At 43.4% G+C, this 12,741-nt stretch overlaps 1 protein-coding gene across 1 annotated transcript; it reads right to left on the bottom strand.

The window, feature by feature from the left end:
* Positions 1–6,415: 6,415 nt before the first annotated feature.
* Positions 6,416–9,860, bottom strand: LOC123041826 (probable low-specificity L-threonine aldolase 2). Its single transcript, XM_044464385.1, has 9 exons — positions 9,754–9,860; positions 8,234–8,713; positions 8,029–8,140; positions 7,809–7,931; positions 7,597–7,729; positions 7,443–7,501; positions 7,221–7,318; positions 6,933–6,999; positions 6,416–6,835 (listed from the first exon to the last, which is right to left on the bottom strand). The coding sequence occupies exons 2-9, from the start codon at positions 8,680–8,682 to the stop codon at positions 6,752–6,754; spliced, it is 1,125 nt and encodes a 374-aa protein (XP_044320320.1). The 5' UTR covers positions 8,683–8,713; positions 9,754–9,860; the 3' UTR covers positions 6,416–6,751.
* Between the last annotated feature and the right edge of the window lie 2,881 nt (positions 9,861–12,741).

The raw sequence follows: 12,741 nt of genomic DNA, 5'->3' as shown, positions 1-12,741 counted from the left end.
CAATCTATGGAGATTCTAGCAACAAGAGAGGGAGAGGATGAGCATCTTCATACCTTTCAAGATCGCTAAGCGGAAGCGTCACTAGAACGCGGATGAGGGAGTCGTACTCGCGGCGATTCAAATCACGGAAGATCTGATCTAACACCGAACGGACGGTGCCTCCGTGTTCAACACACATACAGCCCGCGGACGTCTCCTCCTTCTTGATCCATCAAGGGGAGAGGAGAAGTTGAGGGAGAGCTCCGGTAGCACGATGGCGTGGTGGTGGAGCTTGCAGTTCTCCGGCAGGGCTTCGCCAAGCACTACTAAGGAGGAGGTGGAGTTGGAGAGGGGGAGGACTGCGCCTGGGGCAAGGGGTAAAGCTCCCATGCGCCTCCCCACTATATATAGGGGTGGAGGGTCTGGTTTCTTGCCCTCAAGTCCATTGGGGCGTTGACAAAGGTGGGAGGAAAGAAATCCCATCATTTCCCTTCCCCACCGATTGTTATCGCCCCCTTTTAGGGATCTTGATCTTATCCCTTCAGGATATGATCTTATTCCTTCTAAGGGGGGATCTTGGTGCACCTTGACCATGTGTGTGGGGCCTTGCCCCCACTACCCACATTCATGTGGGTCCCTCCATGCAGGTGGGCCCCACTCCGGAACCTTCTAGAACCTTCTCGGTACAATACCGAAAAATCCCGAACATTTCCGGTGGCCAAAATAGGACTTCCCATATATAAATCTTTACCTCCGGACCATTCCGGAACTCCTCATGACATCCGGGATCTCTTCCGGGACTCCGAAAAACATTCGGTAATTGCACGCTAATTCCCACAACAACTCTAGCGTCACCAAACCTTAAGTGTGTAGACCCTACGGGTTCGGGAATCATGCAGACATGACCGAGGCAGCTCTCTGGCCAATAACAAACAGTGGGATCTGGATACCCATGTTGGCTCCCACATGTTCCATGATGACCTCATTGGATGAACGCTGTCGGGGATTCAATCAATCCCGTATACAATTCCCTTTGTCAATCGATATGTTACTTGCCCGAGATTCGATCGTCGGTATCCCAATACCTCGTTCAATCTCGTTACCGGCAAGTCACTTTACTCGTTCCGTAATGCATGATCCAGTGACTAACTACTTAGTCACATTGAGCTCATTATGATGATGCATCACCGAGTGGGCCCAGAGATACCTCTCCATCATATGGAGTGACAAATCCCAGTCTCGATTCGTGCCAACCCAACAGACACTTTTGAAGATACCTGTAGTGCACCTTTACAGCCACCCAGTTACGTTGTGACGTTTGGTACACCCAAAGAATTCCTACGGTATCCGGGAGTTGCACAATCTCATGGCCTAAGGAAATGATACTTGACATTAGAAAAGCTTTTAGCAACGAACTACACGATCTTGTGCTATGCTTAGGATTGGGTCTTGTCCATCACATCATTCTCCTAATGATGTGATCCCGTTATCAATGACATCTAATGTCCATGGTCAGGAAACCATAACTATCTATTGATCAACAAGCTAGTCAACTAGAGGCTCACTAGGGTCATGTTGTGGTCTATGTATTCATACATGTATTACGGTTTCCAGTTAATACAATTATAGCATGAACAATAGACAATTATCATGAACATGGAAATACAACAATAACCATTTTATTATTGCCTCTAGGGCATATTTCCAACACACATCCACCCAGATGTTGATATCATCATCATCATCATAATCTTCGGGACGAATATCAAATCTTATTCGCATTCCCTCCTAAAATCCATATGCCTTGCAGAGAGCTTCCCAATTAGAGCAACCAAAATGGGAGCGATCGACCGCATTGTACAGCTTAACTAGAAACTTATAACCATGTTTAGTTCTTAAGTGAGCCCTCCTCGTCTCCACATTCTCAAACTCATCTAAACCAAAACCAAGCTTCTCCAATACATATGGTCTAGCATGGAACGGTATGTACTAATTGAATTGAAAAAAATCCATAAATTACACGTTGAACAAAAGAATCACAAGTGATGATATTAATTATGATGAAATGCTTGTCGTTGCGTACCGTACAAACATCAAACATCTCTTCCAGCTTCACGGTGAAAAACCTATCATTTTGCAAGTTAGGAAACGTGTCGTACAAACCCCGGTCATCGTAGCAGTACCCACACTCTGGGATCTCATCGTCATCAGACATCTCTTGTGTTCAAAATTCAAAGATTATAACTCGACAGCAAAACCCAAAAAATCTGGCATGACCTTTGCTAAAAAAGGACATATCGAGCGCCTGAAATTTGCCGGAACGGAAATTAATCAACACTCCAGCAAAACATAGGCCACTTATCGATGGTCATTGCATTTCAATGGTTGAAAATATAAACAAAAACATTTCAAAATATCTTATGTATAATCCTAACATAACTAAATTTGCCAATATAGGTCTCTCTCTAAACTAGTTTTATTAAGCACTTACTAAATAAACTAGTTTTATTAACTACTTACTAAATAAACTAGTTTTATTAACTACTTACTAAATAAACTAGTTCTATTAAGCACTTATTATTAACAAACTAGTTCTATTAAGCAATTACTAAATAAACTAGTTTTATTAAGCACTTAATATAAATAAACTAGTTATATTAACCACTTACTAAATAAACTATTTCTATTAAACACTTGCTAAAAATTCTACTACCCTAGTTCTACCCTAAATTTTCTTACATCTATTGTATTCAAAACACCTAAAATAGTGAAAAAAATATTCTATTAAAAAACCTACATTCTACAATGTCTACATTCTAAAATCTACATTTAAATTACCTACAATTTGCACGAACAGAGACAAGGGAGGGAGGGAGGAGAGAGGAGGGGGAGGGGGCGGCCGGAGGAGGAGGAGGGAAGGGCGGTGGGAGGAGGGCTGTCGGCGGAGGAGGGAGGAGGGACGAGGGGGCGGCCGGAGGAGGAGGGAGGAAGGGGCTGCCGGAGGAGGAGGGAGGAGGGCACGGTGGGAGGAGGAGCAGCATGGCGGCGGCGGACGACGGGTATCGGCACAGGCGAGAGTGACTGGAGGAAGAGTGAGTGAGAGGGTCAGCCACATCGGGAGGATAAGGTAGGGTTAGTAGTAACGCGGGTTCGAGAAAAGCACTACAACCAAGGAGCATAGCAGTAGCGCTGGGTGAGGATACGCGCTACTGCTAAGTGGGGCTAGCCATGTGCGCCCAATTCAAATATAGCATCAGCGATTTTTGCTAGTACGCGCTACTGCTAAAACTATAGCAGTAGTGCGGTTTATTTACACGCGCTACTACTAAGTAGCAGTAGCGCATGATTTTGTCCAGCGCTACTGCTAAGGTTTTCCCTAGTAGCGCTGGGTCCCTATGCTCGAGAGTATTGAAGGAAAAGTATTTTCCTTATTGTGATTTTAGGCAGGCATATGCCCCATCATTAGCTTCATCAATTTGGAAGGCAATTATAATTGGATGAGTAACGCTGCCTGTGGGATTGATGAAAAGAGTTAGCAACTACTCAACAATATGCATCTGGGAAGACCAATGGATCCCCACCAAGTCTACCTTTAAGCCTACGAGGCGCCTTGAAAATGACCCAATGATGTATTTTTTCGATCTCATTGTGCTCTCATGATTGGGAACAGGCAACATGCTATAGAGGAAGGGACGATAGCAAGAACTTCATCGCGGGAATCATAGCTATGGCATGCTCTTTGGAAGCTCAATGTCCTCTGAAAAGTTTGGGTTTTCTGGAGAGTAATAAGGGAAATTCTCCCTGATTATGCCACTTTCAAAATATCATCATATCAGGCAAATCCAAAGATGTGATCGCTGTGAAGCAATGGACGAAGATCCGGTGCACACCCTTGTGTCATATTCCCATGCCAAAAACTATTGGGTTGCGGCCAGAGAGGAGCTTCATGTCAAACTATCTCATTTGCACCCAAATACTTGGATAAAGGATATAGTGCTAGACAAGAGGTTTTCTGATTTGGATAGAAACAAAATCATAACTGTGATGCACCCTATCTGGATAGCTTGGAACAAATGGACGCATCATCAGGAGAAATTTCATCCTATCCAGCCTATCAAGTGGGTATGATCTATTGGTGTTGGAAATGCCTCAAGATCAATGACGTGTCCCTGTAGGCTAGTGTTGGCGGCGACCTGATCCAAGATGGATAAAAATCAATACGGGTGGATCCATCTATTTTGATGCTCGGAATGGAGGGCAAGGAGGTGTCGCAAGATCTCACCTCTCCTTTTGGGGAGCTTGGAGTAAACCGTTTTCAAGTATCTCCGATCCTTTCATCGTCAATGTGCTAGCTTTGTGAGAAGATGTTATATTTGCACGGTTGAGGGGCTTCTCGCATGTGGTGATGAAAATAGATTGTTTCGAGGTTGTCAACCTCTGGTCTTTGTGTCACAATTCTAGATCAATTGTGGAGCATATATTCGAAGAAATAGGGAGAGGTCTTCTGTGTGTGCATCCTTCTCGGTACATCATGTCATGAGTGAAGTTAACATCCCAGCAGACATGTGTGCCAAATAACATACTGATATGAGTATTTCCAAGTACTGGATTGATGAAAGCTCAAAATTTCTAGTTAGAAACCTTGTGGGCAGGGACGGAGCTTACTTGTAAGCAATGGGGTCAGTAGACCCCTTAGAAAATCCTTCACTAATTTAGTACTAATCATTGTTCATTTATAGAAGATGACCTATTGTCATAGACATAATCCTGTACCCGCAAGAAAAGTCATAGACATGATCCCATTAATTTTTTCTAGCTTTGTCCCTGCTTGTGGCGTATTGTAACCGAATTTCTACTAAACAATAAAGATTCCTGAGTTTTATGTGAAAATAGGTTGCCAGGTACACTTTTCTGCAGGAAGGAAGAGTACACTTCATTGGCAAGTGATCTGTCGGCCTGGCGAACATTACCCGTATCCGAGAATGCACAAACATGAAGTTCAGAGTGGGGGGCTTCCATTCACCCAAACAACATGTCATTCTGCAAAGTTGTTACTACAAAAGCCCAATCTCTGGGTTCAACCTATTTACATTTTTTGGAACCGTGAGGTTTAGTACCAGACCAAGTAACCAACTAGGATAGTTCACACCGTGTGCCCCTTTTGCTATTTCTTATCTCTTTTGTGTGCGCACGTGATCTGGTTTCTTTTCTTTCTTTTCCTAATTCATTGTTCTTTTATTTTTCCTTGTTCCCTTTCCTTTTCATATTTTCAAATATGTGATTTTTTCAATTTTTGAAAATACGCATTTTTCCAGTTTCGTGAACTTTTTTAAAATTCGTGGTTATTTTTTCAAATTCATGATCCTTTTTTTTTTCAAAATCGACGAACTTTTTCTAAACTCTTGATTCTTTTTTTTCAAAATCAATGCATTCTTTCAGTTTCGTGACTTTTTCTAAACTGCATTCAAACTTCACGAACACTTTTTGAACTAGTTCACTTTTTCTTGTTCATTGAATCTTTTCAAATTGCACGATTTTTTGAACTTCTGAACTTTTTTAAGATGCACACTTTTTTGAGTTCGTGAACTTTTTTGAGTTCATGAACTTGTTTCAAATCCGTGAAAGTTTCTAAAATTTGTGATATTTTTAAGTTTGTAGAACTATTTTAGTTTTTGCCTTTTTCAAATTTCAGTAAGTTATTTTGATATTCATGTTCTTTTATTTTTTTTTGAAAATTTGATGATTTTTATCTAATTTTATGAAAAAATACAAATTCGTGAACTTTTCTCAAATTCACAAACTTTTTTCAATTTGTACGAAACTTTTCAAATTTATGAACTTTGTTCAAGTTCACTTTTTATTGTGAATCATTTTTTATTTTCATTTTTATCTTAAAATAATATGCATAATAGACAGGGTATATGTACTGTACAAGTTATGTTGTGCTACAAGAAAGATCAAATAGAGTATTCTCCTCAAAATAGACAACAAAGTGAGTTCGCCCTAGTGCTTTTTGTCTAAGGTTTGGAGTTTAAGGTGCCGAATACGAGCTTCCCTACAGGAGGCCATGAAACCAAAAAAATATTGTGAACATTTTTTTTTGAATTTCAGAACACTTTTTGAAAATGCGAACATACTTTTAATATGTACACAAAATTCAGAAAATGGAAGCATTTTTTTGAAAGTTTGAACAATTTTCTAAATTATGAACATTTTGGCATTTGTGAAAAAAATTAAATACATGATTTGTTGTTTGAAATTTCTAACAATATTTGAAAACACAAACATTTTTTCAAATTCTCAAATTTTTGTTTGAAAAAGTGAACCCTTTTGAATATATGAACAAAAGGTCGAGCAGAATTGTTTTTCAATAGTATTTTTTTAAACAAAGGAAAAAAGAAAAAGGAAAAAGGGTAATAGAAAAAAATAAGGGAACCAAAAAACGATTAAAGAAACAAAAAAAAGAAAGCCGGCTCCGAGACTTTCTGGAAGGTTCCCAAAATCGATAAAAAAAATCCGGATTGGATCCTTCGGAAGGTTCCCACAACCGGAACGAGAAACCCTCTCGCAGAATCTAAATGGGCCGGCCAGTAACTTGTAGGTGAGTCTCTCTCCTGTGTGAAAAGTTGGCATTTTGACGCAAGGAGGAAATTCGGTTCACATCAGTCCGAACAGCAACAGATATTATTCTGTGAAAGTTGTTACTACAAAGGGCCATGGCCACAAACAAGCTGGATACTGAACTTCATAGGTGGGGGCCAAAGGAAGTGGCCTAGTGCCCATATGAATTCGTGGTACTGCTGTTTGTCAAGTGCTCGAATTTAGCTTTGCCTGACAGTATTTCCTCCACGGCTTTCTGAAAACAGAGCAACAAATCAGTGATACCTACACACCAACAAACAGAGAGCGTGGGTGGCAGAAGTTCAAAGGAATCCATAGTAAGACATTCGTACCTCGATACATGTCAAAGTATACTGGACGTCACTATCTGAAATTTGGTAGTGAATGACAAGTCTGACGCTGCAGATTGAGAGAGTTCAAAATGCAGGGTTAAAACTTAAAAGTTAGCATGAAGCATATACATCATACACCATATGAAATAAGACCGAGTTTCTTTTTGATACAGTCTCAAGTTTTAGTTAGAGGCCAATACAGGCATAAGGATGCTTATACTGAGCAGCTGAGCTTGATAATACTAATGAGCAGATAAAAAAAAAGCAGTTGAGCGAACTGAATTGAACCTCTTGGAGCTTCCTGGCATCGCAAGCACATTGCGCTGTTCCAGGAGTTGACAGAATTTGTCAGATGTTATGCGTGGATCCGCGATATCAAAGAATACCTAGAGAATACACCACGGGAGTTTAAGAATATGATCTTTAAAAGGCGACATATAAAATCTCGACAAAAAAAAGGCGACATATATTGGAAAGTATCAGACTCAATAGATGGACTAGCAAGCTAACCATATTGGTCTCCACTGAAGTTAAATCAACTGTAAACTGTTTAATTTTCTTCAGGCCATCTGAACAATTGGACAAGACAAGCAAATTCAGGGCTGTTAAACTTGTGCTATAAATAGAAGAAGTGTGAATCCACCTGGAAAAAATCATATGAGACCTGCTAAAACTTTAGCCTTCCTATGGTCATCGGCAAGCTTGCCTACGTTGTCGCGAACTGCAACATAGGCAGCAGCACAGAGTACACCTACCTGCCTCATTCCACCACCTAGTGTCTTCCTAAGAATCCTAGCCTGAAAGTGTTCTTCAGGTATCAGTTACATGTTCTCTTAAGCAGCTTCTTAAACTTAGTAGCAGAATATCCATCATCACCTTGTCTATGAAGGCCTTAGAACCAACAATAACTGATCCAACAGGAGCGCCTAAACCTTTCGATAGGCATACCGAAACTGAGTCAGCAACTCTCACAAGTCTATCAACAGGAATTCCAAGTGCCTGACACCACAACAGTGATGGAAAATGTCAGGAGAAGATATGAATACTTCGTACTTAGTCATGCCGGTTTGTTGATCGATCACATACTACTACTTACCACGGACGCGTTAAAAATACGAGCTCCGTCGATATGAAGCTTCAAGCCATGGCTTTGAGCAACTTCACCAACCTTGTCGATGTATTCTACAGATAGACACTTCCCACCAGATCTGCAGCAAGAAGAAGAAAATATAAACCAGGTAATTAACCACTACCATCCCGATCAGTAACATGAGCAACATGCATGAGAGCAACTCACTCACCTTCCATGCGTGTTCTCCAGGCAGATGAGCCTGGTGGTGGGATAATGCAGCGCCCCCGCTCCGATATGATGCCTGATCGCAGCAACGATCATGTCAACGTCCATGGTGCCGTCAGGATTGTTTCTCACGGTCCTGGGGTGGACGCCGCCGATGGTGGAGATGCCTCCGTTCTCGCACATGTGGATGTGGGAGCTGTCCCCGAGGATGACCTCGCTGCCCCTGGCGTCGCAGTGCGTGAGGACGGAGACCAGGTTGCCCATGGTGCCCGACGGCACGAACAGGGCCGCCTCCTTGCCCGTGATCCTGGCCATCTCCGCCTCGAAGCGCTGCGCGGTCGGGTCTGCGCCCAGAACGTCGTCGTCCACCTCCGCCGCGGCCATGGCGGCACGCATGGCCTCGGATGGCTTGGTGACCGTGTCGGAGCGGAGGTCCACCACCTTGGTCACCATCCTGCCTGCGTAGCTGTAGCTCGAGCTCACGCTTCAGCAGGAACACGTAGTGCTCTGTCAGCAGTGCAATTTACCCTCGGGGACAAATGCATTATCGCGAAATCTACATCTTGCTGCACTGTTGTGTGGTGGAAACTGGCTACTCCTAGTGTCCCACACGCAAGCGGTGAAAACTGAAACGAGGAGAGCCAAAAAGGAGACGCCATTTTTACAGCGCACAGGACAAGATCACAAGAGTGCCTTAGCACGCAACAGACACAAGCACCACAGTGGAGGACCCCGGGAAGGACCAAAGGATACATACAACTCTGAGGGTGTTTGTTTCCAAGGATTTATTGGCTTAGGGACTTAAAAAAGTCCCTATAAGTCCCATCTAAACCAAACAAAAGGGACTTATAAGGACTTAAAGTGGGTATTTGGAACTTATGAAATAAGACTCTTAAGGAGGGATTTATAGGGACTTATAGTTGTAATATGGTCTTGTAGGGACTTAAAAGTCCCAGGAACCAAATAGGTAGGGACCTTTTAGGAACTTGGGACTTATAAGTTGGGACTAAAAAAAGTCCTATGACTTATGAACCAAACAGGGTCCAACAACCACAAACTTTGGCGCCTTTTGCGGGGCCATGCATGCATGTCACATTTCCTCGGAGATTTTTGAAGAGCGGCGAAAGGATAAGCACTCGGCGGCTCCAAGAACAATGGATCTACCGAGGGTTGGAAGGGAAGGAAAGGGGCAAATTAACATAGCACCACGCATCGCAAGGTAAGGGGGTGTTTGGTTTAGAAGTTCTAGGACTTTTTCTAGTCCTAGGGACTAATCAAAAAAGATTCTCAAGTAGAGTCTTTTTCTAGTCCATGTAGAAAAAGTCCCTTCTGTTTGGTTCCTAGAGACTTTTTAAGGACTTTTTCTAGTCTCTGAGACTAAAAAGTCCCTGAACCAAACACCCCCTAAATACTACCAGGAACGAGAACTGTTTTAGCAATCTACTGCGCGTGTTCATCGTCAATTCGTAAAGCAACAAAACTTGGTAAAAGAGGATGAAGAGGGGGATCTGAGGAACTGCGCACCAGAATCCGTGGATCAGATGGATGGAGCCCGAGCCGGGGCGGATGAGAATGGCAGGCGCCGGTTGGGCCAGAGAAGATGAGTGGGGTGGAGAGTGGTCTTTTTGGTGGCGTCGTTGGCTCGTTGCTGCTGCGGTGCGTAGTCGCGCTTTATAGGGAGTAGATGACAAAGCTAGGTTAGGTGCCGCCTGAGGAAGTGCTGGACGAGACGACATAACACCATCTCCAATAGTTAAAAAAACACCCCAATAACCACTTACTCCTCCGTTCCTAAATATTTATCTTTTTAGAGATTTCAAACGGACTAGCACATACGAATATATAGACATGTTTTAAAGTGTAGATTCACTTATTTTGTCTCGTATGTAATCATTTGTTGAAATCTCTAAAAAGACAAATATTTAGAAACAGAAGGAGTATTTATTTTTTCCACCCAAGTAATACTATTCGCTTATTGGCGATGAACGCTTTCACATATTTCCAATAACCAAGTCCCTAGTACCCAACCTGACCTCAAGGGTCCGCTTGGCAGTGGCATGCCGGGCAACGACGATGGTGCGGTGGTGGTTGGTGTCGGGCAGCAATGGCCTGACGACTGGTGGCAGCGTCCGACGGCGACGCATGGTGGTGGTGCGATGGTCTGATGGCGGCCCGGCGGCTGGTGGCAGCGTTCGACGGCGACCCGTGGTGGTGGCGCGTTGGTCTGATGGCGGTCCGGCGGGATTCGGCGACAGCGTGCTGACGTGGCTTGTATTGAAGAGGATATTAAGAGAGGGTCAACTCGCATAATACCAGAAAAATATTGGGGAAAGGGAAGCTGTTGGAGATGCTCCAATGGCATCTCCAATGCAGCTCACCAAATTGTTTCTATACGTTTGGACCATGAACACTTTTTAGACCTCCAACGTGGCGGCCATTTTGGGCCTTTGAAATCTTTAGGCCGGCCGTAAATCGGGAGGTGGTTGAGTTCGGGTGTTCGCCATATCGATCGGTGTCCGACAACCCAGTTCCTCCCCAAAACCCTGGCTAGCTTTAGAACCATTGCCCCATTCACACTGGTTGAGCGCCTACACGCCTACCCTCACTAAATCTCCATCACTCTGCCTAACGCATTTATGGTTGGGCAGCCGGCGAGCCACCCGAGGAGCCTTCCTCTTTGCCGTCATTCGTGCCACCATAGCTCGCCAACCGTCATTCGCCCTTTGTCGTCGCCATGTTGCAAACAAAGATTACATGGTACAAGCCGATATCACCAAATCACAGCAGACTCCGCACCATGGACGCCCGACGCTAGGCCCGCATTGAGGTGGGCCAACCTCCGAGCTCTCCGGAGCTGATCTTGCAGGAAGAGAAGATGGATGGGAGGATAAGGGCGACCCCATGGCACTGGCAGGGGTCGCGGAGGAGGAGAAGGCGATGTTCATTGAGGCAACGGCTCCAGGCGGTAGGTCGAACATGCCCTTCTCCATGGCGGAGGTAAAGGAGGAAGTCCATCTCGCACTCCTGGAGGAGCAGCACGCGTCCGTGATGCAAAGGGAGGTGGAGCGCGCGGATGCCGCTGCCATCACAACGCTCCACGGTGACGCGGAAATCGTCAATGAGAAACAGGAGGCTCACTTATGTGCAAAGGTCATGCACGGTCAACCGTGAGCTCCACTGGCTCCGCATGAACAAGGCACGACACCGGGATCTTTGAGGAGCTCAAGACCGAGGACGATGAGGAAATGGAGCAGCACAACGATGATGCCAAAGAGGCACATGTCGAGTGCTCCGACGAGTTTGCGCAAGCGGCCAACGATGATGAGGCCTTCTACTCTAGCGCGGGTGTCATCAACCTCACGAACCCACATCAGTATCATTCATTATGGAGAAGGCTAACGGGGCCAAACCAAAGATCGTCTCTTCCACTAGAAGGAAAGGTACTACCCTAGGTACTAGTGCTACTCTTGATTCTCCTATTGATTAAAATCAACTTGTGACACCATCACAATCACCTTTACATAAACATATTCCACTCTCTGCTATGTCACATATAGTTGATTCTGATTATGCTTACGATGAAAATTTTGATGATGCTTAAATGCTCACATTGCTAAAGTTGAAGAACATGAGAATGCTGAGAATTTTGAAACATCACCTATCACACCTACTGAAAAATATTATCCTGAACTACCCACAATACCTATTGTACTAGATGAAGAATTCTCTTGCGAATTTATAGCTTATGACATTGAAGGTGGGATAGATGGTATGATTGAGTTATTTAAGAAAAGATCTCTAAAAGGTATGATTATTCCTAATGATAAATTATGTGCTTCTCTTATATACATTAAAGATGATGCTTATGAATTCTGTGTTGATCCTTAAATTCTTGCTCTAGTAGATCTGATGCTTTCTATGGTCATAAAGATGAAAAGGGCTATTGATCATTTCAATAAGATCCTTCCTATTGCTAATATCTTTGCTAAGGAAAATATGAATAAAAGTTACTTTATGCTCAAGATATTTCCCATGCCACTAAAATATGAAGCTAAAACTTGGAATAATAACTTGAGGCCTAGAAGCATCCGCTTGTAAGAATATTTTACGGCTTTATGAACAAGTATTTCCCTTTGCATATGAGACATGCAGCCTTGCAGGATGTCTATAACCTTACCCAACTGGAGGAACAGAGCCCCCATCAAGCTTGGGACGTGAGTTAGAAAGGAATAATCCTAATCATCCTATCAAGGAATATGAATTACTCAATATATTCTATGGTGCTTTTAACCCTTGAATCTAGGACATACCTAGATAGTTGTGTAGGAAATGTTTTGATGAGAAGCACATTGGATGGAGCTAAGGAATTATTGGCAAATATAACAAAGAATCATAATGAGTGGAATATTATTGATCCTCCACAAGCACCTACTCCAAAGAACATGGGAATGCTTTTTAAGTCCAGGAGATATGAAAGAAGCCAAGAAATGTGCAAAAGAGAAGGGTATTAAA

The sequence above is a fragment of the Triticum aestivum genome, chromosome 2B (assembly GCF_018294505.1).
Source record: "Triticum aestivum cultivar Chinese Spring chromosome 2B, IWGSC CS RefSeq v2.1, whole genome shotgun sequence".
Classification (NCBI taxonomy): Eukaryota; Viridiplantae; Streptophyta; class Magnoliopsida; order Poales; family Poaceae; genus Triticum; species Triticum aestivum.
The sequence above is the reverse complement of the archived record's forward strand: the minus strand, read 5'-3'. Positions and strand labels throughout refer to the sequence as shown.